Source organism: Caretta caretta, chromosome 7, assembly GCF_965140235.1.
Source record: "Caretta caretta isolate rCarCar2 chromosome 7, rCarCar1.hap1, whole genome shotgun sequence".
Taxonomy (NCBI): domain Eukaryota; kingdom Metazoa; phylum Chordata; order Testudines; family Cheloniidae; genus Caretta; species Caretta caretta.
In genome coordinates this window covers 24,291,968-24,317,861 of record NC_134212.1, presented here as the reverse complement: position 1 = coordinate 24,317,861, position 25,894 = coordinate 24,291,968, and the positions used below count along the sequence as shown (strand labels likewise).

The following is a 25,894-nucleotide window of genomic DNA, read 5'->3' as shown; positions in this document are numbered from 1 at the left end:
AGACGGGACCTCCCTGGCCTCCTGATTCGCCTGCCCGCCCTGTCATTCAGGCTGACCTGGAGCATCGGCCTCTCCCCATTGTTCAGAGGCACTGTCAGTCTCAGGGTCCTGATTCCCCATCGACCCTTCCCCCTTTTAGTACTGGGAGCTAGCAACTAAAACACCCCCACTGAATGTTAGTAAGGGGCAACAGTCCCCCTTACACACAGATAAGACAAAGCCCCTAGTATGCAGACGTCTGGTTACCCTATCATGGAAGCAAAGGGCTGTGCACGGCAGCGCCACCCTGTGGCTGATTGAGGTGCCACATTGGTAGGCTTCAAGGTTCTCCACCCAGCTCTCCTGAGGCAGCTGTGCTGTGGGGCCATGACAGAGGCATGGGAGGGTGTGCAGTGAGGGAAGGGATTTCAGGGAGGCATCCCCCTGTAGATGACCCACAGACCTCTGTGCTAGTCTCCTTGAGGCCTGATTGCCCACCTGGGGGCCCCCAGCCTGGCAACTGCACTTTCAGTGTTTGCCCCTTTAAACCTATTGACACATGAGGCTATGGTGCCCTCTTGGCAGGCAAAGGAGGGTGGTGGGGGGAGTGGTGTCTCAAAGATCACAGTCAAGTATTAATAGTGGGAAGGAGAGTGTACACTTCACTGGAGGGCTGTCAGGCACAGCAGCTCGCACCCCACATCAGGTAAGCACCAGCAATCGCGGGAGAGAGTCTTCTTCCGGTGAGGGGGAGAGCTGCAACTAGCCACAGGGCAGAGGGGCACCTCACCCAGCAGGAGAATTGCTCCAGCCATCTCAGCATAGCACCAGGAGCAGCTCTTCCGGGTCTCAGCTTCACTGTGTCCGAGCTGAGTGTGCACAGAGCACCTCCATTACCTGTCCCTGGGGCTGTGCCCCAAATCATGGGAGGTGGGACACCCCGTTAGCAGTCATGGGGGCTATGCTCCCGTCTCCATGGGGTACGAGAGCCCTAGGTGCAGATGGTGGATTTGTGTGCGGAGGGGTTGTCCGGGGGTTGTCATGCAGCTGTTGTGATGTGTCCCACTTTGGCCCCTGGCCTCTGCCAGAGCAACCAGGCAGTAGTGACGTTTGGCACACGGCCCACTGGAGCAAGGCTCCTAGGAGGAGACCCCAGCCTAAAGTAGCCGTGCTACCATTCCCCCTTGGGCTGGTGCCTGGGCTCTGAAATCCGGCCGGGAAGGGCTCTCCGAGCCCGAGTGGGGACAGCTACGCTGCTATTTTTAGCACCGTAGTGCGAGCCTAGGGTAACCACCCGTCCTTTATTTTAAGGGACCTCCTGCACCGTTTTAACATTAAATTGAAGCTTGTGAGACTTGTACGGTGTAGTGGAGGGCAGTAGGAATGTACACTTGAGGAAAAAATACACAATGTGCTGAGGAAAATGGTGTTTCCCTAAAACCGCCCATAAAATAAACCCTTGTCCCTCATGTGGTTTCCCTTTATTTCTATCCCACACACACATACACAAAAGGGGCTCACCCTTCGCAAGCCCCAGGAGTCCCAGTCCATAGACCTGGCCTCTGCGTCTCGCCGCCAGGATGGGGGTGTGTGTGCAGTGTAGACGTGCCATCAGACCCTGAGCACGGAGAGCTGGCTCTGCCCGGCCCCACGGGACGGATGGGTTAGGCTCTCCCTGAGCTAGGCTGGCTGGGAAGGAAATAGCCCACTTCCTTGATCAGCCCTGTCACTGCGAGGAGCCAGGGCACCGCAGGGAAGTATCCCCACCGTGCCCTGCTGCAACTGCCTTCACTGGGATGCTGGTGTGAAAGCAAGGGGCCTGACTGCTGTACGAAGAGGGTCCCTGGGGAACGTCCCAGCTGGTGACACTGCCCTCCTCCAGGTCCGCAGCGGAGGGCACGCTGGGGGGCTGCCTGCGGGCAGACACAGTACATCATGCCCAGCTATTTGGGGCTGCGCTGTGCCCCACAGGCAGCTGTGGACCCTAACCCCAACCCCAACCTGCGCTGTGCTTGCTGTGCAGGGATGCCCCTTACATAAAGGACGGGTGGTTACCCTGGGCTCGCACAATTGTGCTAAAAATAGCATAGCTGTTCCCACTCAGGCTCCGAGAACCCTTCCATCTCCCCTCCCCATGCTGGCTGGGTTTCAGAGCCCAGGCACCAGCCCGAGCAGGAATGGCCGCACTGCTATTGTAGCCCTGCGAGGCCCCTGGGGAGCTGCGCAGGCCAAGCTCTCCTTGGTGGCTGTAGCTCTAAACCTTGAGCAGGGATCAGGCCTTGGGCGAAGGGCTGAGCTCGTTTGCTGCTGTGTGTGTGGGCAGGGGGTCTCATGAGGGGCTCAGAGCAAGGAGAGGAGATTGGCCAGGCCTTGCCACTCCCACAGCCAAATGGGCTCTGCCTCGTTCCTCTGGGGCCTGCCACTATGCACTATGTACCTGAGCCCTGCCCTCTGACTGGGCGTCTCCCACCTACCCGAGGTCTGGCCTGTGTGAAATGGAGCAGCGGACTGAGCCCAGGGCCAAGAGACAAACAGTCGCTCTTGGGAGCAGGGCCTGCTGCACCTCCCACCACCCTGCAGCCAGGGCTTAACAATGGCAACAGATGCCAATGGCTGGCTGTGCCTATCCCTCCCATGACTCCTCCAGGGAAGCCAGGCTCTGCCTGCAGAAATGGAGACTCCAGGGTTGCCGCTCTGGCCCCTTTCACCAGCACTGAACTCACCTGGCAACTAAAATCCTTGCTAATTCTGACTGGAGAGGGGTGTGTGCATGCATATGTGCATCCACTTGTATATCTGAACATGCGGGGGGGGGAGGGTATAGGTACACAGCTGGACATGTGAGTGTCTGGGAGGTGTGGATTTAGGTACACAGCTGTATGTATGTGTTGAGGGTGGGTATAAGTATGCAGCTGTGCATGTGTGAGACTTAGGGCCAAGGGTGGAGGGTATGGGATCACAGCTGTATCTGTATGCATCTGAGGGAAGGGGCACAGTGGGTATGGATACACAGCTGTACATGTATGTGTCTGAGAGGCAGGTGTGGAGGTATAACAGCTGTACATGTATGGCTGGTGGTGGCAGAGGGTGTAGGTACACAGCTGTACATGTGTGTATATGGGGGGGCAGATGAGGGAATAGGTACACAGCTATACATGTGTGTCTGGGGGATGGGGATGGAGGGTATGGGAACACAGCTGTACATGTGTGTCTGAGGATAGGGGGTAGAGGCTATAGGTACACAGCTGTATGTGTCTGAGGGGAGAGGATGGAGGGTATAGGTACACAGCTGTACGTGTGTGTCTGAGGGGAGGGGATGGGTAACCCACCAATGGCTGCCTGTTTTGCCTAGAAAGTCAGTTACTTTTGCTGAGAACAAAAACCCGTCATGTGAAAAGTGCAAAGTCTGAAGGTGCAGGCTCAGCACGGGACTGTCCTGTGGAGCTGGACTGGCTGCAGGGAGCCTGTTCCTGGCCTCTTAAGGACAAACAGTGACTGCTGGCATACGCTAGACAGAGCAGCCACCCACTGGGGTGTTTGCACTTGCACTCGGGATGCAGTGATCCCCAAGGGACCATCCCCTAGTCCAGAATAGCTGGAATACATAGCACACTGACCATGCACCCTCCAGCCCCTGGGCCTGCCCCTATGCCAGGGACTGCAAAGAGGGCAGTGAGTGTAGGGCCCACACTGTAGCCAGGATGCAGCCCAGAATCACTCTGGATTTGCCCAAGGACCACCCCCTCGCACTCCTCTCAGCCCAGCTGCTGCTCCTCCTCAGCCACCAGGACCTGGGACAGCAGAATCATTTCCAAAGCAGCCAGCTGTGAGGTAATGAGCATCGGGCTGCAACTTCCTTGCAGAATCAGACTGAGGGAGCAGGCTGGGCTCGGCACCGACTCCAGCCTGGAGCCCTGCAGTGACGTGGCGCCTGGGCTGCAGTGTTCCAGGGGGTGAGATTTGGGCCCAGATTCTGGTGCAGGAACAGGAGTGGGAGAGAGGCAGGGAGCTCCCCCTGCCAAATCCTGGTGCCTTGTGCCCCCTAATCATAAGGTGCAGGGGAGTCACAGCACCAGCAGCCTGAAGAGGCAGGGCCTAGATCCATCTACACTGCTAGTGGCCTAGGGCTGCTCCAAGGGAGTAGTTCTGCTCCTGAATGCCCTGCCCCAGTGCCCCCAAAGTGAGTCTGCCTACCGGTGTCCTCCCCAGACAGCAGGTCCATGCTGCGCTGCCCCCAGCACTGCTGAGCTCCCTGCACCCCCACTGAACCCTGGCTCTCTCCTGGCCCCCCATGGCTTCTGGGAGCTCCCAAAGGCTGGGTCTCTCCTTGGCTCCTGGGGTCAGAGTCTAACTGTGGGTGTGTGCCAGGTCACACCAACCCACTGGATCCCTCAGCAGCTTTAGACTCTGGCTTTAGCTGGCGATGGAGCGGTGGAGACTGGCACAGTTCCTCAGCTTGAGGGGAAACAGCTCCCTGAGGGGCACCAGTGGCCTGGGTGCTGTGCCAGAGGGACTCTCCCGCACACAGGGCCGAACTGGCCTCCAAGCAGTGGCAGCAGAGCATGGGCAGGGACAGGCGTCCCCCATGGGACAGTAGCACTGCCAGCACTCAGCCCATCTCCCCTTCTCGTCTCAGCCTGAAGGTCGCGCAGGAGCGCAGCTGGGGTTGGTGCTGTGGCGATGGAGCAGAGCGAGCTGCGGCACCGCCCCTGGGCGTCCCCGGCGGACCGCGAGGTTCTGAGCGAGGCTGAGCTCGAGGAGATGGCACCGAGAACCCAGGCTCCGCGGCCCTCTCTCTGCAGCAGGGTCTGGGACGTAAGGTAGGGGGCGCTTCACACCCCTTCCCAGTCACTGGACAGGGGGAAGTGGCACAAGGGGGACAGTGTTACCGCCCTGTGGGTTGCTGATAGGGGTTTTACAACCCTGGCAGGGTGCTTTGCCTTCGCCTAGCCAGTCTCCCACTGTCTCCTGCCCCATCCATATGCAGGGGCCCAGGGCCGAAATGGCTCTTGTCCCCAGGAGAGAGCACTGTGTTTGGGACTGCCCAGCACCAGGCCCCAAAGCTGGAGCCAGAGAAGGGAGAAGGGGTGTAAAGGGATGCACCCATGCCATGCTTGCCCTTTGGCCCATGCCCTCTGGTGCACGGGAGCTGTTATTCCTTGACTCCACACACAGCCGAGTGCCAGCCAGGTGGAGAGTGCTGTGCGCCAGGCATCCCCCCAGCACATGCTGGGCCCCTGGCCAGCCCCAGGGCCGAAGGGACAGGAAGGCCAGGGAGGCCCTGGGCCAGTATTCTGCATGGGCCTTTGCCACCACTGCACGCGGACTTGGCAAGGTGTTTCTAAAGCTGCAGTTTGGTTCTCCAGTCCCTACTGAAGGGGCCCCTCAGAGGGAGGCATTGGGAGGGAGTCCAGGAGTCCCACAGGGGGTGTTTAGAATGGACTTTAGCTGATATCAGAGTGCTCTCAATGCATTTACTGCGGGGCTAGACCCCAGCTCAGGCAGGGGAGGACTCCGCCGGGGCACGGAGCCCCTTACTCCAGCCTGCCTGACTCTGTAGGGCCCTAGTGCAGCCTAGAGCTTTCTCCTCAGTCGTGGCTTTCCCACCCTCCCCCAGGTGCTCATGTGGCGCTGCCAAGTCCCTTCTCTTCCGGTTCCTGCCGGTCCTGAGCTGGCTGCCCCGGTACCCAGTCAGAGACTGGGTCCTCGGTGATATTGCCTCGGGGTTCAGTGTGGGAATCATGCACCTTCCCCAGGGTAAGTACCACAGCCCCCACCTCTGCCATGGGAGTGCCTGCAAACACATTCGTCTGGGGGTGATCGCTCTGGGGCGCAGCCAGGCGTCTCTCATCCCTTTCGCCTGTGGGCCAAAGGCTGTAGCCCTGCGGTACATGCTGTAGGCATGGGGGAGGAATATATCTTTAGGGGTTCATATGTATGGGCGGGCGCAGGGGTGGGTGTAGAGTGCGGTGGGTCTGGTGTTAGTGTGTGTGGAAAGGGGCAGGGAGCTGGGGTGGGGTGTGTATGGGACGGGGGAAGGGTGGGATGGCATGGGGGAAGGCAGGGTATGTAAGGGGTGGGGCAGGATGGGGCGGGCAGGGAGCTGGGGTGGGGTGTGCATGGGACAGGGAGGGTGGGGAGCTGGGGTGAGCTGTGCATGGGATGGGGGAGGGTGAGGAGCTGGGGTGGGGGTGTAGGGGATGTGGGGGAGCCTCTAGTAACTCTCCTGCCTGCATTTCTGTGTCTAGGTTTGGCCTATGCACTCCTGGCAGGGGTGCCTCCCGTCACCGGCCTCTATACATCCTTATATCCTGTCGTCCTGTACTTCCTGTTTGGGACATCTAGGCACATCTCAGTGGGTGAGCAGGCAGTTGGGCGATTGGGGTGAGCCAGGGTCCCCAGGATGGGGGTCTGTGGGTGAGGGGGAGCAGGGGGCTGTGGGTGAGCCGTGGGTGAACTAGAGGTGCCCAGGATGGGGGGCTTGTGGGTGAGCTGGGGGTGCCCAGGGCAGGGGCCTGTGGGAACCTTGCACTCCTGCATCGGCAAGGAAACAAAAGTGGCCAGAGCCAGGAGCGTAGAGCATGAAAAGCAGGAACCTCCCCCTGGCCTATGCTCACAGCTCAGACTCAGGCCCACACATTCACCACTGCCAGGGAACTGGCCAGGTTCGCATCCTCCCCCCAGGACTGGAGGAGTTTGCGCACAGCCCTCTCTCTGCCCACACAAAAAGCGTTCAGCAGTCGCTGTGCCAGCAGCCACACGCCCCCTGTGGGCGATTCTTGCACATCCCTAGCTGAGCGCTCAGTGTGACGCCGTGAGCCAGATCCAGATGAGTGAGCAGCTGGGTAGCTGTGCTGGCTACACGAGGGAGCCCCTCCACTGGTGATAAGCAGAGACACCCTGGGTGTGACCCCGCTCTCAAGAGGATGCAGGGTGGGCAGGTCTCGGCTACGCATCATCTGCCAGGGCACAGGCCTGAGTTGACGACTCCCATGACCTCACCATGTGCCTCCACGCAGGTCCCTTCGCTGTCATCTCCATCATGATCGGCAGCGTGACAGGCTCGCTGATGCCCAACAGCAACTTCATGGATCCGGTCAATGGCACGAATGAGACAGTCCTCAACGAGGCAAGGAGAGACAGCGCCAGGGTGGAACTAGTGGCTACACTCACCGTGCTGGTGGGTATCTTCCAGGTGAGCAGGGTGCTCCGGGGGAGGCAGGAGACTGGGCCAGGATCCCGGCTGGGTTGTTTCCAAAGGCTGGTGGATGGGCAGAGCCAGTGTTCAAGGGGTGGAGGTGGTCAGTACACCCTGGGACACTGACAGATCCAAGTCAGAGAGGGCCATGCCATCCAACCCCCTGACCAAGCCTGACCTCTCTGTGCTGCTGGGCTCATGCTCCCTGCTCTGTTTTCCTCCTTTGGGCCTCAGCTGCTCCCATTTCCCCCCCAGGGCAGGTGAACAGCGTGGGCAGGGGGCATTCCTCCTCCACCCCCCAGCACCAAGACCAGCCCTGCTGCTCACATCACGTCTCTCAGTGGCTGGGCACTACTGGAAGGGCACAAGCTATACTTACCCTTGGAGACCTCGAGCTGGTCCTCGGGGAGATGCCACGCAGCTGATTCCTGAAGAGTCCATCCTGGCACCAGTCCAGAGGCTGGGCTCACTGCAGCCCCCTGGTGATGTTTGTGAGCCCCTCCCAGAGCAGGATTGGGGACACTGTCCCTCCCTGAGGCTGATTCCTGCTTCGCTTGTGGCTAGGCCAATCAGCATGGTGTGTGAAGTGAGATCTCCACTCTCAGTCCCACCAGCCTGGGAACCAGGGGTCCCAGGTTCTGCCCAGCACACCAGACTTCTGTGTTGTCCCCCATCCTTTCCTAAGGTTGCTACCCCAAACAGCCACCTGGTCAAGTGCTAGAGATGTCATTCAGCCTCCCTGTGTACTCTGCTGCATAGACTGCCCTGAGCACAAACCACAGTTGTGCAGCTTGGGTGCCCCCTGGGCTGGCCCTCCCAGCACAGACCCTTGCAAGTTCTGTCCCACTGAGCTTGCAGGGCAAGCAGGGCTGTTGGGGCAAAAATACAAGTGTTCTATTTGTTCCTCAGGAAAACTGAAAGAGGTGGCAGCCTTGTAGTTGTAGTTTGTCCCCCAAGCCTTGTAGTTCTGCCCAAGGCGACCCTTATGTTTAGTTATGCCCCACCATTCCCAGACGAGGCTGATGTCGGGGTGAGACCCCTACGAGAGGAAGTTGGTTGCCGACGATTGCTGGGTCTCTTTCCAGATAGCCCTGGGGATGCTGCAGTTCGGATTTGTGGTCACCTACCTGTCCGAGCCCTTGGTGCGGGGCTACACCACAGCCGCTGCCGTCCACGTGCTGGTCTCCCAGCTGAAGTACGTCTTTGGGGTGGAGGTGGCTGAGCAGTCAGGGCCATTTTCCATGTTCGCTGTAAGTAGAGCCCAGCTAGGGCAGGTGGCAGGTGGGGATGGGGGGATTTAACTATTCCAGCGCTGATCCTACATCTCCTGTTACAGAACACTTTCAGACAAGAGGTGTGGGTGCACAAAAACATTCTCTGGGGCTGCACACAGTTTGGAGAACCCCTGGGGATCCCCAGTGACAAATTAGACTGATGAGTGCAGACATTCTTAAGGGCCAAACACTGGTCCCCTCCTCCCTCAGTTTTACTCTTGTTGACTTTCATGGGAATTTGCCTGAATCAGGAGCTCAGGATATGGTCCACTTGTTCCATCCATAAAATGAAGGAACATCTGATAGGGACAAAATTCTGTATTTACTGGAGGGATAGCTCAGTGGTTTGAGCATTTGCCTGCTAAACCCAGGGTTGTGAGTTCAATCCTTGAGGGGGCCATTTACGGATCTGGGGCAAAAATTGAGGATTGGTCCTGCTTTGAGCAGGGGGTTGGACAAAATGATCTCCTGAGGTCCCTTCCAACTCTATGATTCTATGAAAGCTGTGAACCAACCCAAACTGCTGGCAGCTGATTGGTAAATAGGTGTCATGTGCCAGATCTTAGTCACATGGAAAGGGACCAAGCTCCTCATATTTTATATAACCAGTTCCTCAGCTGATGTCAATGGTCATAGCTGCATGGACTTCAGTGGGATCCATTGGCTTCAGTGGAGCTATGACCACATACACCAGCAGGGGATCTGCCGCCCCCAGGATTTTGGATGCTGCCACTAACGTTTTCTGATAAATCTCTTAACCATGGAAGAATCCAGTCCTGCCACTTTCCCAGAGGAGCAACGTTTGCTAATGGGGTTTGCTGGGGTCAGACTGGGCTGGGATTTCCAAGGGGAGCAGTGTTTGCTAATAGGGACCTGTGCTGGGGCCAGACCAGGGTTGATGGGGTCTGCATTGGGGCTATATGGGATGGGGGGTCTCTTCAGCAGCTGGGATTCCCCTAGAACTCCCAGGCGAGTAGTGCTCTCTGGGTGTTCACTGGGGTCAGGCAGTGACTGGGCTTTCTCGGGCTGGTTTTCCTTGGGATGTGGCCAGTGCAGCACCCTATGGGTATGCAGTCTGTATTACTTACTGTATCGCACTAGTGCTTGGCGACCCCAGCCACTACAGGCCCACTCTGTGCGAGCTGCCAAATGTACACAGGGGATGACAGGACCCCTGCCCGGGGGATAGCACAGCCAGTGCCGAGATGTGAACGTGGGCACGTACTGATGCTCTCTGATTCCACGGGACGTAGCCAGTGGGTGGCCCCTCTGCACCGGGGCTCTGTCTCCTGAACGGATTCGGTGTCATGGTTTCCCCTCCTCCTCTCCCTGTAGGCCTTCACTGAGATCTGCACCAAGCTGCCACAGACCAACGTGGGCGCCCTGGTCACTAACCTGATCGCCATGGTCACCATCCTCCCTGTCAAGATGCTCAGTGCCAAGTTCGCCTCCAAGCTCCCCATGCCCATCCCAATAGAATTCATCATGGTAAGGAGGGGCGTGTCACGAACTGCATGGCATTCAGAGACCCCAGCCCCATGGGACTCCGCACAGGGCAGGCTGTCACCCCACAGAACAGGGTCTCGGCTCTCTGCTGGGTGCCTGTACTGGTTGTTGTTTAGTGGCTGCCCCTTTCTCCCTCATGCTAGTGTTTCGTCTCCTCTGGTGAGGTCGGGAGGTTTTGGCACTTGGGTAGGTTAGGCAGCGTGGCCCAAAGATGGCCAGGTTTTGGCTTAGTTTCACTGCTGGTGTTCCAGATGCAAGCCCCGGTTTTCCTAGAATGCTTCCCCCAGCGGGTGTGTGCTGGGGCCGGCCAGGGAGTGGGCTGTCTCTGGCTGAGATTTCCCTGGGATTGTCCAAAGCATGGGTTCTCAAACTGGAGGTCATGACCCCTTGAGGTTGCAAGGTGGTGACGTGGGGATTGCGAGCTGTCAGCTCTATGGGGCTGACAGCCCCAAGCCTCCATTAAATTAAATGAATCCCCCCCCCCTCTGTTTTCAATGTATGGGGGGGATCACACTCAGAGGCTTGCTGTGTGAAAGGGGTCACAATACAAAAAGTCTGAAAACCAGTGGTCCAAGGAGAGCAGTTTTCGCTAGCAGGAGCTGTGCCAGGGTCAGGGCTGCTGATGGGCTCCTCTTACATCAGCTGCCAGGAGAGGCGCAGCTGGGAGCACCCAGAGCCAGGTCTCTCAGCCAGCAAATCCACTGGCCCCAGGGGTGACAATTGCATTCATAGCCCAGAAGGGCAGCCCTATCGCCTTCCATCTGTAGGTCCCCGGGTTAAATCTGGCCCAGGCTAGCAGTGCCTGTTGGCGGTGCATAATGAGTTCAGTTCCTATTGGACAGCCAGCCCCTCTCCAGCCCAAACCCACAACCAACCTGAGTGGCCCCTGCTTGTCTCTGGGTGAAATGGGTCATGGAGACTCAGCTGCCCTTGCCTACTCCATGGGGCCGTGGGCGCTATCTGGGGTTCTCTGCTCACTGTCCCCATCCCATCCCCTCCTGAAACCCTTCACCTGGTCTGGTTCATTTCAAAGTGCTCCTGGTCTGGTTTATTTCTTTTTTGTCTGATTCTTGGACCTGGGGCTCTTCCCTTGGTTGGGGGGATGCACTTAGCTGCTTGTGGGCTCTACCCACCAGTCTGGGGTTTTCAGCTAGGCTGGCCCCTTTCATTGATCCCCTCCAAGGAGGGCCCTGCACAGACCCCTGCACGCATCTGCTGTTCTCTATCAGGCTCATGGGGGTTGCATGGCAGGTACACTCTGCCTCACACCGTGCCTTCTTTTCAGATCGTTGTCTCCACGGGGATCTCCTATGGAGCTGGCCTGAAGGCCAAGTTTGGGATTGCTGTTGTGGGCAACATCCCCAGTGGGTGAGTGAGGGTGCAGCCTGGGCTCTTTAGCAGGCACTTCATTATGGGCAGAGAATGTTACGTTTTTCTGCTACAGCCTCTGTGACATGGGGATGGCGCGGCGGGGCTGTGCTGGGGGAGCAGGCTGTCATCCCTGAGGGAATGCCGTTTTCCAGCCAGGTTTCCTTTTCTTGGCTGCAGGATGAAACCACCAATGGCTCCCAATGTCAGCTACTTTGGGCAGGTGGTGGGCAATGCCTTTGCCATCGCCGTGGTGGGCTATGCCATCTCCATCTCCATGGGCAAGATCTTTGCCCTGAAGCATGGCTACAAGGTGAACAGTAACCAGGTGAGGACCCCACTACGCTCTGGGCTCTCCCCTCCAGCCTCTCTTCCCTTTTTTTTTTTTTTTTTTTATTCTTTGTTTTTGTCATCGACACGTGCACTCCCCAGGAATCTGAGTCTGAGCAGTGCCCATCCCTCTCTTCGGGGTCTCTCATGACACCAGGAGGGGGCCTGCTCTGCTTTGCCCAGCAAGGGCTGAAGCCTCCATGCAGTTCCTGACCCCTCGCACTGCTTTGCCCCTTGCAGGAGCTGTTCGCCTTGGGGATTTGTAATTTCGTGGGTGGCTTTTTCCAGTGCTTCAGCATCAGCTGCTCCATGTCCCGGACCCTGGTGCAGGAGGCCACTGGAGGAAACAGTCAGGTGAGTCCCATAAGGCTGGTATTCCCATTAATTTCAGCCCTGAGGAATCCTGGAGGATTCCAGCATGAGGCAAGGAAGCTTCCGCTATCATCTCTGGCCTGACTGGGAAAACCCCAGGAAGGTGTTGTTGAAAACCAGGTAGGGTGTTAACCTATGGTGACAGTAGGCGGTGGATGGGCGGTAATTACCCACCATTCATGGGCTGGATCATCTGCCAGACCAAATGAGTAGTTAAAGGGTTAATTGTTTTTGATGCTCCACTGGGAGCAGAGAGCTGGGGGCAGTGGGGCAATTCTCATAAATAACTCCCATCCGCAGGGCAAGGGCTGCCTGTCATTTGCTCTGGCACTTGCAGAGCTGATGGGAACATGAGAGAGGGCCTAAGGGGGACATGCTGGATCACCGGCCAGACACCTTCCTACATGAGCTTGCCCGCATCCCCTTTTCGCCCAGCATGCTCTCTCTGGGGCCAGCATGGTGCCCATTACCTCAGACACAACATACAGGTGGTGTCTCTGCATGGGAGCTGGAAATGTCCATGCACACCTGTCCCTTCTCTCACTGATCTCTCCTCTCTCGTCTCCAGGTGGCCGGGGTTATCGCCTCACTTCTCATCTTGGTGACCATTTTGAAGATTGGGCAGCTCTTCCAAGACCTACCCAAAGTACGTATTGTCCTAGCCCTGCCTGCCTCTGCCTGCCTTCCTGCCTCTTCGTCCATCTGTACAGTTACCCTGAGTCTCCAGGCCCATTACAGCTACTGGCACCACTTATAGATCAGCCCATGAAGGACAAAAATGGGTCACAAGCCCTATAAAAATATAGGGACAAGTGAGTTCCCGTAGTTGGTCCATCCTCCCAAGTATCCTCCCATGCCACACTGGATCAGATCATTGGTCCATGCATCCTCTCTAGTATCCTCCTCCGACGCACTGGATCAGATCATTGGTGCATCTATTACAGTGTCCCTCCTCTAGCACTATCCGGCATTCGAGGCATCACAGGATGACAGATAAACCATCCATAACCCTTCTATCCAGTTGTGTGATGCAGTGACACACAGAGAAATGCTCCCATCCTGACTCCTGCAGGAGTCCAGCTAGCACTGTCATAGTTCCCTCCCCACTCTGAACTCTAGGGTACAGATGTGGGGACCCACATGAAAGACCCCCTAAGCTTATTTCTACCAGCTTAGGTTAAAAACTTCCCCAAGGCACAAATCTCTATTTGTCCTTGGACTGAGGTATGCTGCCACCACCAAGTGATTTAACAAAGAACCGGGGAAAAGGACCACTTGGAGTTCCTCTTCCCCCAGCAATCCCCCCAAGCCTTTACACCCCCTATCCTAGGGAGGCTTGAGAATAATATCTTAACCAATTGGTTACACAATGATCAAAGACCCAAACCCCTGGGTCTTGGAACAATGGAAAAATCAGTCAGGTTCTTAAAAGAAAGATTTTATTAAAAAGAAAAAAAGAAAGGTAAAAATCATCTCTGTAAAATCAGGATGGAAAATACTTTACAGGGTGTTCAGATTCAAAACACAGAGGATTCCCCTCTGGGCAAAACCTTAAAGTTACAGAAAACAGGAATAAACCTCCCTCTTAGCACAGGGAAAATTCAAGGTACAGAAAACAGGAATAAACCTCCCTCTTAGCACAGGGAAAATTCACAAGCAAAACAAAAGATAAACTAATCCACCTTGCCTGGCTTACCTATACTGGTTGCAATATTGGAGACGTGGATTAGGATGGGTTGGAGAAGATGGATTTGTGTCTGGCCTCTCTCAGTCCCAAGAGAACAGCCACAGAAACAAAGAACCCAAAACAAACCCTCTCTCCCCAACCCAGATTTGAAAGTATCTTTTGTCCCCATTGGTTCCTTTGGTCAGGTGTCAACCAGGTTATTTGAGCTTCTTAACCCCTTACAGGTAAGGAGGAATTTTAGGCTACCCTTATGGTTTTGACAAGTACTCTGCTGCATGAGGCTAGAGTCCCCTTTGCATTACCACAGCTCCCTTAATTACAGGGGGGGTTGTTAATTACCATCGCTTCATTTCTGCCTTTAAAAATCCAGCTGTGTTGTTTGACTCAATGGTCTCTGCAAAAGAGAATGCCCTAGGTCTCACCTTCCACTGGCAGGTCATTGTTTCCTTGGCAGCATTTCCTTTCCATCCCTCCCTCACTTTAGCTGAATCACTGAACTGGGGGTCAAAGACTGAGCTTCCTCACTCAGTGTTTGCTCTGCCCCCGTCAGGTCAGGTCAGGTCCCATGTGGAGGGACAGAGTAATAGTGGGGAAGGGCTACCCTTTTCTGTTCAGGCAGGTGCTTGTGGGAAACGCAGGCCCCTGGAGTCATCAGTGCCCGCTGGTGCTTACAGCTTTGGGGATTTCTCTTCCAGGCCATCTTAGCTGCCATCGTCATTGTGAACCTGAAGGGCATGTTCAAGCAGTTCACAGACCTCTGCATGCTATGGAGGTCCAATCGCATAGATCTGGTAAGGAACACAACTGGCCTTCATGGGCCTTGGACCATGGGGCCTGATTCCCCTAACACAAGCCCCATAGGGCTCTGCCTTTGGAGGGCACAAAAAGGGCAAGTCCTCAGTGCTGCCCTGATCTGGCTCCTGGCAGCCCCTTAGTAAGGGAGGTGGCAGTTCCCCCAGGAAACTTGCCAGGCTTGAACCAACTGAGTATAGAATTTGGGCCATAGAAATTTGTCAGAACCAGGACTCTGACTCTGAACCCCAAACCACAGGGACCAGATTCGGGACCTCACAGTGCAGGCCTCTTTCTGCAATGGGCCTGAACTAGAACTCAAGCTATCTGGATCCAAATCTAACCTCCATGGCTCAAGCCCATCTCTGCTTTCACCTTGCTGCATCCCTGGGGGCTTCGGAGCAGGGAACCAGATCCCCACAGGATTCAGAGCAGGGAACTGGATCCCAGCAGCACAGAGACTCTGCAGGCAAATGCAATAGCCAATCTGCACTCAGCATGAGCTTATCCCTCTTGGTACATCAGAGAGAGCGCTTTTAACAAGGCGGGGATGTCAGCCAGGACACTGGCGTCCCCTTTTCATAGGGCATCCTGGGATCTCTAACTTCCACCCTGGATTCCCACTAGAGACAGGCAGGCAGGGCCTTGTTTTAACATCTCCTCTGAAGGAAGGTCCCTCCCACAGTACAGCTCTCCCTGGGACTGCATGGCAGCATCAGCATTGGCAGTGATGGCCAGTGCACTAGTGAACGTCACACCAAAATAGCCAGTGTCTACCACAAACCTGTTCCTCTTCCCCAGCACTTATCCTGCCTTTGTCTGCTACAGCTCATCTGGCTCGTGACCTTCGTGGCCACCCTCCTGCTGAACCTAGACATGGGGCTGGGGGTCTCTGTGGCGTTTGCCCTGCTCACAGTCATCTTTCGGACCCAGCTGTGAGTAGCACTGTCCCCATATACCATGCACCTCCCTCTGTGCTCCAGTAAGTGCTACTGAGCGACTAGTAGTACCCAGCCCTGTCTGTATACTCGTGTGTACACCACAGGAGGCTGCTAATAGGCACATATGAACCGCTGATGACATCAGCACAATCTGAGAAGCCCATTTGCTGAAAAGTTGCTATTAATTCTGTACCCCTGCCCACCTTCACCACCCAGGGATGAATCAAATAACTAATTGCAGCTCATGGGCGCACACAAGGCTTTAGCCTGGTTTAGCACTACTTTGCCCTCTCACAGCATGGCTCTGTCACTTATATATCACCACCAGGTCACTGGGGCAATACTTTGAGTGTAAGGCACAGCATCACTCCCCGAGGGATAGACAGTACCTTTGCTAACCCTGCTCTCTTTCTCTGTCTCCCCTCAGGCCCCGCTACTCCATCCTGGGGCAGGTTTCCAACACAGACATCTACAGAGACATGGTGGAATATAACAAGGTACAAGCAGGTGGTGAGATAGTTGAGGGAGTGGCCACAGGGGACCCATGAAGGAAGACAGACCAGCTCCTTTGCTGCTGCTGAATGTATTAGGCAAATCAGGATACTGGGGCCAAATCTGCCATGAGCAGCCAGGGGAGCTGAGATGGGGCACATCCAGGAGTAAAAGGGTTAAAGTCCTTGTCAGGCATTGTCCTTCCCAGAAGGAGCTGGGGATTCCCTGTGAGTACTGGCCTTCAGGGACTGGATGCCACTTTCCCTTCCCGCTGAGGAGGGGGAGCTCCTCCTTTCCAGGGCACTGGGAGTGTGCCTGGCACTTTACAAACCCCTAGAAAGCCAGGTCCCCTTCCAGTTCAGCTGTGTAAGCTGCAGGCACTGCTAGTGGTGGGACCCTGTAGGGACTTTGGGGGCTCTAAAGCAGCGGTTCTCAACCTTTCCAGACTACTGTACCCCTTTCAGGAATCTGATTTGTCTTGCCTGCCCCAAGTTTTACCTCCCTTAAAAACTACTTACAAAATCGAACATAAATATACAAAAATGTCACAGCACACTATCACTGAAAAATGGCTGACTTTCTCATTTTTATCATATAATTATAAAATAAAGTGATTGGAATATAAATATTGTACTTACATTTTCAGTGTATAATATATAGAGCAATATAAACAAGTCATTGTATGAAATTTTAGTTAGTACTGACTTCACTAGTGCTTTTTATGTAGCCTGTTGTAAAACGAGGCAAATATCTAGATGAGTTGATATACTCCTTGGAAGACCTCTGTATACCCCCAGTGCTATACGTATCCCTGGTTGAGAATCACTGCTCTAAGGGCTGCTGTGAGGGAAGCAGTTCCAAGTACCTGAGGTGGAGCGGCAGGAGAACGGGGAGCCCTCAGGAGGGAGCTGAGGAGGAGGGGAGCCCAGAGATACTGTGGGGCGTGGCTTTGCTTTTCTGTGATGTCTCAAGCTCTCCCTATTACTGATCCCCCTCCAGCCCCCACGACCCAGAACAGCCCCCACCTCTTTGAGGCAGTGTCCCTCCCACAACTTCCTCCATGCCTTTGTTTCCAGACTGAGGAAATTCCAGGTGTAAAGATTTTCCGGTCTTCTGCCACAGTGTATTTTGCCAACGCTGAGCTGTATGCAGAGGCCCTGAAGGAGAAGGTGAGGCAGGGGCAGAGATGGGCTCACGTAGCACACTCTGGGGCAAGGCCTGACCTCTCTACAGCCTGGTCTCCAGTACCTTGGCCAGGAGGTCATCTCAGGCCTGGGGTGCCATTCTCCAGTCTAGCTGGGAGAGCAGCACAGCTGCACAGTCCTGATTCTCTCTGCTCTCATGCTACAGTGCACGGGTTCTCCCTTCCCCAGTATGTAGTGGATCTAGCGAGGGGCTAATATGGCCTCTGTCCTCATAGTGTTGGAACATCTCACACACCAGCAATGTTCTCCTCACAGCACCCTTCTGAGGTAGGCGGGGAACTGAGGCACAGGCCCAAGGGAGGAATTGAACCCCGCTCTCCTGAGTCCCAGTCCATTGCATAAACTGCAAGCCAACCCTTCCTCTCCTGCTCCTGGGCTCTGCTCCCGCAGTTAATCAGTGCTCCAAGCTCTCCTGTTCCCAGAAGCCAAGAAAAGACTGTGGAGGGAGAGAGCTCCATTCTGTGCAGGAACAGCTGCAGGGACTCCCTGCACTGGGAAGTGGGTTGGGAGACAGCAGGTCAGTGGCTTCCGTATCCCAGGGAGCTGTATCTTTTGCAGAGTGGCATTAATGTCGATTACCTCATTGGGAAGAAGAAGAAAGCCCTCAAGAAACAGAAGAAGCAGCAGGAGAAGGACAAGAAGGAAGAGGCAAAGAAGAAAAAGGTTCTCTGCCAAATGCTTCTTTCTGGGGTTCCCTCCAGTCTGTCTCTTTCTCCTTCCCTTCAACCATATCCTCATCCTCCTCTCTCCGTACACATCTCTCTTGGTCTCCTCCTTCCTCTTTCTCTCGTCTCACTCCCTCTTCCGAGGTCTCCATTCCTCCCTGCCCCCACTTCTCCCTCTCTTTCCCTAATCCCTCTCTCGAGACATAACTGGCTGTCCCTACTCTTCAGAATCAAAGATGGACCCACACTGGAAATGGCTCATCTTTCCCTACTGGGGAACCCAAGGGTAGGCCTTGGCCCCCTGGGGAATGTTCCTGAGCCTGACAAGCATCTGTACTCTGATTGGAGCCATCAGGCATGGAAGAGAAATCCTAGGGAACCACCTGACACTGGAGTTGTGTCCAAGGTTGGGGAGGAGGCTACTGGTGTTAATAATTAAGGAGCCAGTGATTCACTGATTCACTCACATTTGGTGAGTGGTCAGCTATTAGAAACAAGTGCAAGGTGTGATCTTGAGAATTCCAAACTAATGAACCTAACTCAGTGCCAGGACAAATAATTAAAGAGTGACTTATACACCCCCTACATGGACATGATATGATGGGAACAGACCAGCACACCATCTGTAGAGAAAACCATGCCTCTCTAATTTATTAGAATCCTTTGAGTGTGTCAAGTAAAGAGCAAATAAAGGAGACTCAGTTGGCAAAAGTTATTTGGACTTTCAAAAGGCAAATTCTCTCAGAAGAGGCCATTAGGGACCCTAAGCTGTCATAGGGTGGGCTAAAGTTCTGTCATTGATCAAAACTGGCTGAAGATCTCAAAGCACTTCACAGAGGAGGTCAGATCGTTACTCCCATTTTATACGTGGGGAACCTGAGGCACATAGCTGTGACTTGCCTCAGGTCACACAGCAGGCAAGTGGCAGAACCAGGAATAGAACCCAGGTCCAGTCCTCTCTCCACCACTTCTCCTGAATAAATGATCAATTTTCCATATTGCAAATGTTAGCAGTGGGGTGCCCCAGAAGCTTCCACTCTAGGCCTGGTGTAGAATATATTTACTAATGGTAATATTCGTAGGGGAGAGAATGGGGGGTGGGTGTAGGCAGCTAGCTGCCATTGCAGACAGCTCAGCGAAAACCTCCTCTCATTGCACAAGGGCAGTCCTAACAGCAAACGAAATCTTAGGATGGATAAAGCCAACCACTGTATACTGGGTGTCATGGAGTCCCCGAGCGATGCTCTGAAACTGCTCTCCATGAAGCCAGTCAGGACTCTGGGGCAGTCGCCTTCCTGTGAGCAGCCTGTCTTCAGGACACAAAGCTCACACAGCTTCCACCTTCCTGGGTCTGACCTCCGAGCATTCAGCATCCTCTGCCCCTCGGTGTGCTTCCCACAGCGAGTCTGCTCAGCCGGGGCTCCTGGGGAAGCCAGAGGGTCCTGCACCCCAACTTCACAGTCAGACGTGACTCTCAGCCAGCCAGTAAAACAGAGGTTTATTAGACGACAGGAACATGGTCTAAAACAGAGCTTGTAGGTGCAGAGATCAGGACCCCTCAGCTAGGTCCATTTTGGGGGGCAGTGAGCCAGACAACCACGTCTGCACTTCACTCCAGGTCCCAGCCAGCCCCAAACTGAAACTCCCTCCAGCCCTTCCTCCTCTGGGCTTTGTCCCTTTCCCGGGCCAGGAGGTCACCTGATTCCTTTGTTCTCCAACCCTGTAGCTCTCACCTTGCAGGGGGGAAGGGCCCAGGCCATCAGTTGCCAGGAAACAGGGTGTCGGCCATTCTCTGTGTCCAGACCCCTGTACACACCTGCCCTCTAGGGCTCTGCAATGATCATACACCCTTACCCCACCACCTAGATACTTAAGAACTGCACAGGGGAAACTGAGGCACCCCCACGCTATTCAGAGGAAACATTAAGAACAGTCCCACTTTGTCACACTGGGCTAGGGAAGAAACCTCCCCCATGGGCAAGTTATTCCAGAAATGTCCACTCTGGCAGCTTTGTACCTTCTGTTGACCTGCCCATGGTCAGAGACTGGACTAGGTGGCTCACTGGACTGAACCAGGTTCTGCTTTTATGTTGTAACCTACGTTGTTCCAAACCTCCTTGCTGGGGTTGACAAGCCTCCTGTGGGGTGATGTGGGCCATGCAGCTACACCAACCCCTCTTTAACGTTCTCTGTCCCCATCTGGTTTTGGTAACAGAAAACTACCCTCAAGCTCTCAGAGGCATCTGACCCCAGCAGCAATGACTTTGGCTTTGTAGATATTGACATGGAGACCAATACGCAGGTATTTATTTATGTTGATCTTTAAAAACCCAAGCCCTCACTCAACCCATACCCACAGTGCCTGACATAGTTGAATGTCATGGTAAAATCTCAACCACAATGGTCTTCTCTACCATTAACACAAACCCTCCATTAGCAAGCAACAAAACCCTCCCAGCCCTCGGCCCTTCCTCCTCCCCAGACACCTGGGGAATAAGATATGTCACTAATCTAGGGCTTGGGCCACCTCCCACTCCCCTCTGACATGTGCTGGGGTGATTGGTGTCAGTAGGGGTCAAGGCCTCCGTTTAATGTCTCATTTCAAAGCCTTGTTTCTCAACATTGGAAATAGATATTTTCCAGACCTCTTTCTTGCTGCCACCTACGCTGATACGGTGCAGTCAGTCAGTTGACGCTCGTCTGCTATTGGCTGAGGTGCTCCCTGAGGAATGCCATAATCTCATTTGATGCGGGGCGGGGGGGGGGCGGGACTGTTTTCTTCCCCACAGGAGCTGGGGAGTCACTGCAATGGATCTGGCCCTGCAGTGGTTGACTCCAATGGAAGCGAGATAGAGTTGGAGCTCCAAGCCAGCAGCACCCAAAAAGCCTTCAATGAACCCACCCTGGAGTCTTTAGGTCTCAAAAAGCCCGAGCTCCACTCCCTCATACTGGACTTCACCCCCGTCAACTTTGTGGATACTGTCTGCATAAAGATCCTAAAGAATGTAAGGGGAAAGGCAGGGAAAATGTCCCAGGCACAACTGCCCTGGGGACTCTCCTACAGAGCTCTGCAAAGTGGGAGCATTCAGACACCCAGTGCTGGGAACTTGAGTGCCTCAGCGCTGTTCTTCTGCTACCAGCTAAGGTGAAATCTCACCAGACACTGGCTCCAACCTGTCCCCATCCCCTCCCTAATCCCGTCACCCACCACCCCTACCTCTGAGCCATTGCTGTGTGTGACAGAGGAGCTGTTCTCTCCAACATACACACCCACTCCCTCATATTGGCATTTTAACATCTTCTGTGTCACCTTGTTTGCCCAGGCCTGTCAACTGTAAATTGGGCAACAAGATGTAGAGTATGTTTCACATCCCTAACTTGTCTTCCCAGGCAGCCTGCTAGCCCACAGGAGATTGGCTCCAGGTCAGTGGTATCAACGAGCAGCGGGCACAAAGGGGGCCAAGGGGACATCTGGGGCTGCTTTGGGGCAGCTGGCTAGTAACCTCATACCCCATCCAATTCTGCGTGTGTTGCTGCTGCTGCGCATTGGGCATGGCCCCCAGGGACAGGAGTCTGTGGAGGGGCTCGACTCATCTCTTTGTGCTTGTGTCCATTGCAGATATTCAGAGATTTCCAGGAGATAGAAGTGGATGTGTTTCTTGTTGGCTGCCATGGTAAGCTCGGGTGCAGCAAAACTGTAGACCCTCCATTTGATAGCAAGTCCTCCCTTCAGGAGGATGTATCTTGTTGCACTGAAATCCCCTTCTTCCTTCTGGTTTCACCTTCCCTTGCCTCCTCTCCTCTCCACATCATACCAGCCTCAGATGTTACCCAGATGGAAACTGCTCACAGAACTGGTTTCAAACCCAGTGTGACTAATAGTTCAGATCCCATGTTAGGGACCAAATTCAGACCTGCTGTAAATCCCTCTGAGGTGACTCGTGTTGACATCAGCTTCTGCCATAGCTGAATTTGAGCCGGCGTGTGTGCATGGGGAAATCTTTCCCAAGCCCCATTCAGGAGATCAGCCAAAGCCCTTACATGTAGGCATAATTCCCAAGGTGCAATGCCAGAGTCTGTTTATACCCCAGAACAGAGACCACATCCAGGGGAGCATTCCTGTTTCCCTGAATTCCAGCTTGGATAATTTTGCCAGCACTTCCCAAAGCAAAGAATCCCCAAGGCAAACAGTAAAAAGCTAAGAAAAAGAGAGGTGGTTCTGTGTGTGGAGGGTGGGGGTCAAGGCTGGGCACCTCAGCCAGTCCTCACTCTAGGATGTCCTGGTGTTATTGTGCCACCTTCTTTCCCCCTCAGCTTCTGTCATTGACCAGCTGGAAAAGGGCAACTTCTTCAGCCAAACCATCACCAAGCACCACCTCTTTGCCTCCGTGCACGATGCTATTACCTATGTCACCAGGGGGAAGGGACAGAACATGCCACAGCCGGTCACAGTAAGCACAGTCTTTCTGCTTCACTTAGGGAAAAACAGTCTCCTTGGTAGTCCACCAGGTTTACAGATGTGAAAGCAGCATTTGTTGCCAGTTGCTGGCCGGCATGCTTCTCTCCACCAGCCATGCCAGCGTGTGTGCCTCCTCTACCCATCCTTGCCTAGCCAATGTGCTCTCTCTCCACCACCACCACTATATCTGCTGTCCTTTTTCTTAATTGCTTCTCAGTTATGCAGACCTCTGAGCAGACTCCTTCATTAACACTACCCCATTCAGGTGGCCTTCTGGGCTACTGCACATGCAGCCATGCAAGGAAATCAAGTGCATGTCCCGAAACCCTTGAGTCAGCAGGGACTAGGAGACCTGCCGAGAGAAAAAACCCAGCTCCTGCGGGAGAGAGAGACCCATTCTTCAGGCCAGTCAGAGCTGGGAACACATCACATTGGTCTTGGTCCCCTCCTGCTGGCTGATGAACAGAACAATGTTAATGAGCTGCACCCCACTTTCATCACAATGCAGAGCCTTCAGGTGGTGGTGGGGAAGCCACGGGAATGTGGAGTTATTCCAGGGAGTTGGGGAAACCAAACCAATCTCTTATTATTATTTGACTTTTTAGACTTATTCCAGCACTAAACTGTAGCCACCAGAAATAGCATCTACTGTCCCCAGGAGCTGAACAGGTGAGAGGGAACCACCAAGGCATGTTTCCAGAGGACTCTTTGAGCTGGCTGATTTTTACAAGGGCAGGTGACATGGGATTCCCTGCCACTGGGAATCTAGCAGACACAAGATCTCCTACTGCTAAGGATCTGCTTTGGGCACTGGAGACCTGAGATCATCTGCCCTTGGGACCCCACTTAGCTACTGGACAAACTGGGAATCTATCTCAAAGATGAAATCTCCTTCTGCTGGGAATCTTCTCCAGACACAGGAGATCTGGGATCTCACGGGCTTATGAATCCACTTCACACACAAGATTTTCTGACCCTGTGAATCCCCTCAGACCCAGGAACCATCTCTGATTGTGTCCGTGTGCGTGTGCGGCTCTTTCCTTTGAGTGATGGTGTCCCTAGTCTCTGTTTGCCAGAAGCTGGGAATGAGTGACGGGATGGATCACTTGATGATTACCTGTTCTGTTCATTCCCTCTGAGGCACGTGGCATTGGCCACTGGCAGAAGACAGGATACTGGGCTAGATGGACCTTTGGTCTGACCCAGTGTGGCCATTCTTATGAAATATCACTGGAGAGAAGCTGCATTTGAGAGTTTTCCACTTGACTGTTTAATTAGATGATGCTTTTCAATAGAAATAGACAACAGTTCTATTGACAGTGCAAAACTTCCTGCAAAGAGCAATACTGAACCAGCCCGCAGTCTGGAGGCTAAGATTTTGTCCCCTCCCTGCATCCCATTTCCAACTTTGTGGGTAAAATAACCAAGAGCAAAATCCGACCTTGCCACATGGGGCAAGCTGTGACTATGCACAGATTTTATGATAGAGAGAGAACAGTAAAATCAGAGTATCACTCTCTGGCGTGCAATCCAGACCAGTAAGGGGCTGTCATCACCTGCCCTGCAACCTTGGGTGCCTCACAATGCTTTGCTGAAACTCCCAGTCTGGGCCCCTCACAAACAGCATGCAGGTCACAGCCTGAGTGTCTGTGTATAGCTGCAGCCTGCCAGCACGCTCCAGCCACACCCTGGCTTCCACCAGAATTGGTTACCACTTGCAGGGTGATTCCAACTCACTCCCAGTCCTGGATTTTCCCCAAAGAATGTGTGCTCGGCCCCATACAGCCCTTTACTGGACAGTCCAGATATTTGTCTGTTGTCCCTGTACGAGGTAAACGTACAACAGTTGCTACTTTAACTGGAGTTACCAAACAGTTCAGTTTAAACACAATACTGGATTAGATTAGAATAAAGAATAAAACAAGTTTATTTAGTTACAAAGAGGGAGATTTTCAGTGAGTACAAGTTAAAGGTATTAAAGTCAGAAATGGTTACAACAGAAATAAAGATAAATCACTTTCTAGTAACTAAACTTAAACAAACTAGACTTGGTTTAAGGTAAATTCTTAACAAATGTTCCCAGCACCAGGGCTGACTAAATTTTCAAGTAGAGCCTTTCTCAGAGTTCAAAGGTTCCTTTATCTTCTCAGCTGAAAAAGCGAGTGAGAGAGAGTGAATGTATCTGGGGTGTTTTCCCCCCCTCCCTTTTATAGGCTGGTTGCCCTTTGAAATGCATTTTCCTGAGAGTTACCCCTAGATGAAATTCCTTCCAGCTATGAGGATGGAGCTGTGAAAGAGGTTCTGTGGTGTTGGTTAAAATGTAAATTGGTCTGTTACTGCCCCCCTTCACTGCCAAAGAATGGCCACTTGACCAGTGATTGCCAATCAACTTTAATGACCCCTGGCTGGGGTGGGTCTAGCAATTTTGCCGCCCCAAGCAGTCGCTGCCGAATTGCAGCCCAAAAGCTGCTGCTCCAGGAAAAGCGGCGGAGCTGCTGCCGAATTGCAGCTGCGGGACATGGACTGCGGCCCCATTCTAATTGCCGCCCCAAGCACCTGCTTGGAAAGCTGGTGCCTGGAGCCGGCCCTGCCCCTGGCTAGAGGTGTCAGTTTGTCCTTTGCCTTTGAGAAACTGGTTTACCTGCTCCTCAAACTTGTCTGATAAACACATTTCAGTCATAACTTCAGCTTATATTCATAACTTTCCATATAATGTTACTACATGCACTTCACCATGACATTATTGATCAAGTTATTAGTTTTCAAATGATACTTCACGAGGCATATTTTGTACAAAGATTATTACAGTTGTGTAGGGTGTGAATACAGGGGTTCATTCAGTGACATAGAGGTATTGCTTACTATTTATTATCAATACTGTACATTTTGTAGTGCTTTAGAAAATCATAGATGCCAGAAAAGGAAAAGACCTTTTAGATTATCCAGTCCATTAGCTGCCCAGGACAGGATTGTTCCTACAGAATATTTTCAAGTGTCCAAGCCCCACCACTTCCTTTGAAGAACTCTGCAGCTTAATGCATCTAGTAAATACAGGACCTGAAAAATGTGTTTAGTCAGTGAATAGACTATTAGACCTGTAAAGGAGTGGACAGAAAGCAGGAATTAGTTCTGATAATTAACTGGTATCTAGCCTGATTCATGTTCCACTTCTAAGACTTAATTTGAAAACATGATCTGACTTAAAGCCCAATCACCTATGAATATTTCTCAATAAATTGTGTTGTTACACAAAGCAGCTATTTTTGTCATTTATTAATGTGACATTTGTCAGGGCTAGCCTCAAATCCATGTCAGTGCTGACCATTTCATCAGATTTCATCGTTATAGCCACTGTTAAATACTAGGTCCTTTTGGCCTACCTTATTTATAATCATGGCCTTATTCTGCCAGGCTCTCTGAATACTTTTTGCAATTGCTTGACTTTGTTTTAAGAAGGCTAATGCTAGCTGGCGCCACGGCCACTCCGGCTTTGGAACAGCCACTAAGAAGCCCAGAGAGCAACAGGGTATGAGTGACCAGATTAAATACAAAATTAATGTGCTCAAAAAACAGCTCAACCTGACCCAAACTGCTGGGGCTTGACTCCCACCCTGCTTGGCTCCAAC

The 25,894-nt window shown here is 53.5% G+C and overlaps 1 protein-coding gene across 6 annotated transcripts; it reads left to right on the top strand.

Moving 5' to 3' along the window:
- Positions 1–602: 602 nt before the first annotated feature.
- Positions 603–25,521, top strand: SLC26A6 (solute carrier family 26 member 6). Of its 6 annotated transcripts, none has more exons than XM_048857510.2 (21): positions 603–685; positions 4,616–4,799; positions 5,597–5,736; positions 6,228–6,338; positions 6,999–7,159; positions 8,263–8,427; positions 9,787–9,939; positions 11,243–11,325; positions 11,506–11,653; positions 11,896–12,009; positions 12,596–12,673; positions 14,410–14,505; positions 15,308–15,441; positions 15,875–15,944; positions 17,016–17,108; positions 17,703–17,807; positions 20,025–20,111; positions 20,599–20,814; positions 21,429–21,483; positions 22,124–22,260; positions 22,874–25,521. In XM_048857510.2, the coding sequence occupies exons 2-21, from the start codon at positions 4,660–4,662 to the stop codon at positions 22,895–22,897; spliced, it is 2,310 nt and encodes a 769-aa protein (XP_048713467.2). In that variant the 5' UTR covers positions 603–685; positions 4,616–4,659; the 3' UTR covers positions 22,898–25,521. The 6 variants fall into 6 exon arrangements, with proteins under 6 accessions (XP_048713467.2, XP_048713469.2, XP_048713468.2 ...); XM_048857512.2 differs by having other exon boundaries at positions 6,999–7,174; positions 11,944–12,009; XM_048857511.2 differs by having other exon boundaries at positions 6,999–7,174; positions 15,335–15,441.
- Positions 25,522–25,894: the final 373 nt, after the last annotated feature.

Coding starts and splice junctions, on each gene's coding strand:
- SLC26A6 (XM_048857508.2), top strand. CDS start 4,660: ATGGAGCAGAGCGAGCTGCGGCACCGCCCCTGGGCGTCCCCGGCGGAC. Junction 17,808..20,024: donor AAGAGGCAAAGAAGAAAAAG/GTTCTCTGCCAA, acceptor TTTTGGTAACAG/AAAACTACCCTCAAGCTCTC. Junction 22,261..22,873: donor ACATGCCACAGCCGGTCACA/GTAAGCACAGTC, acceptor TTGACTTTTTAG/ACTTATTCCAGCACTAAACT.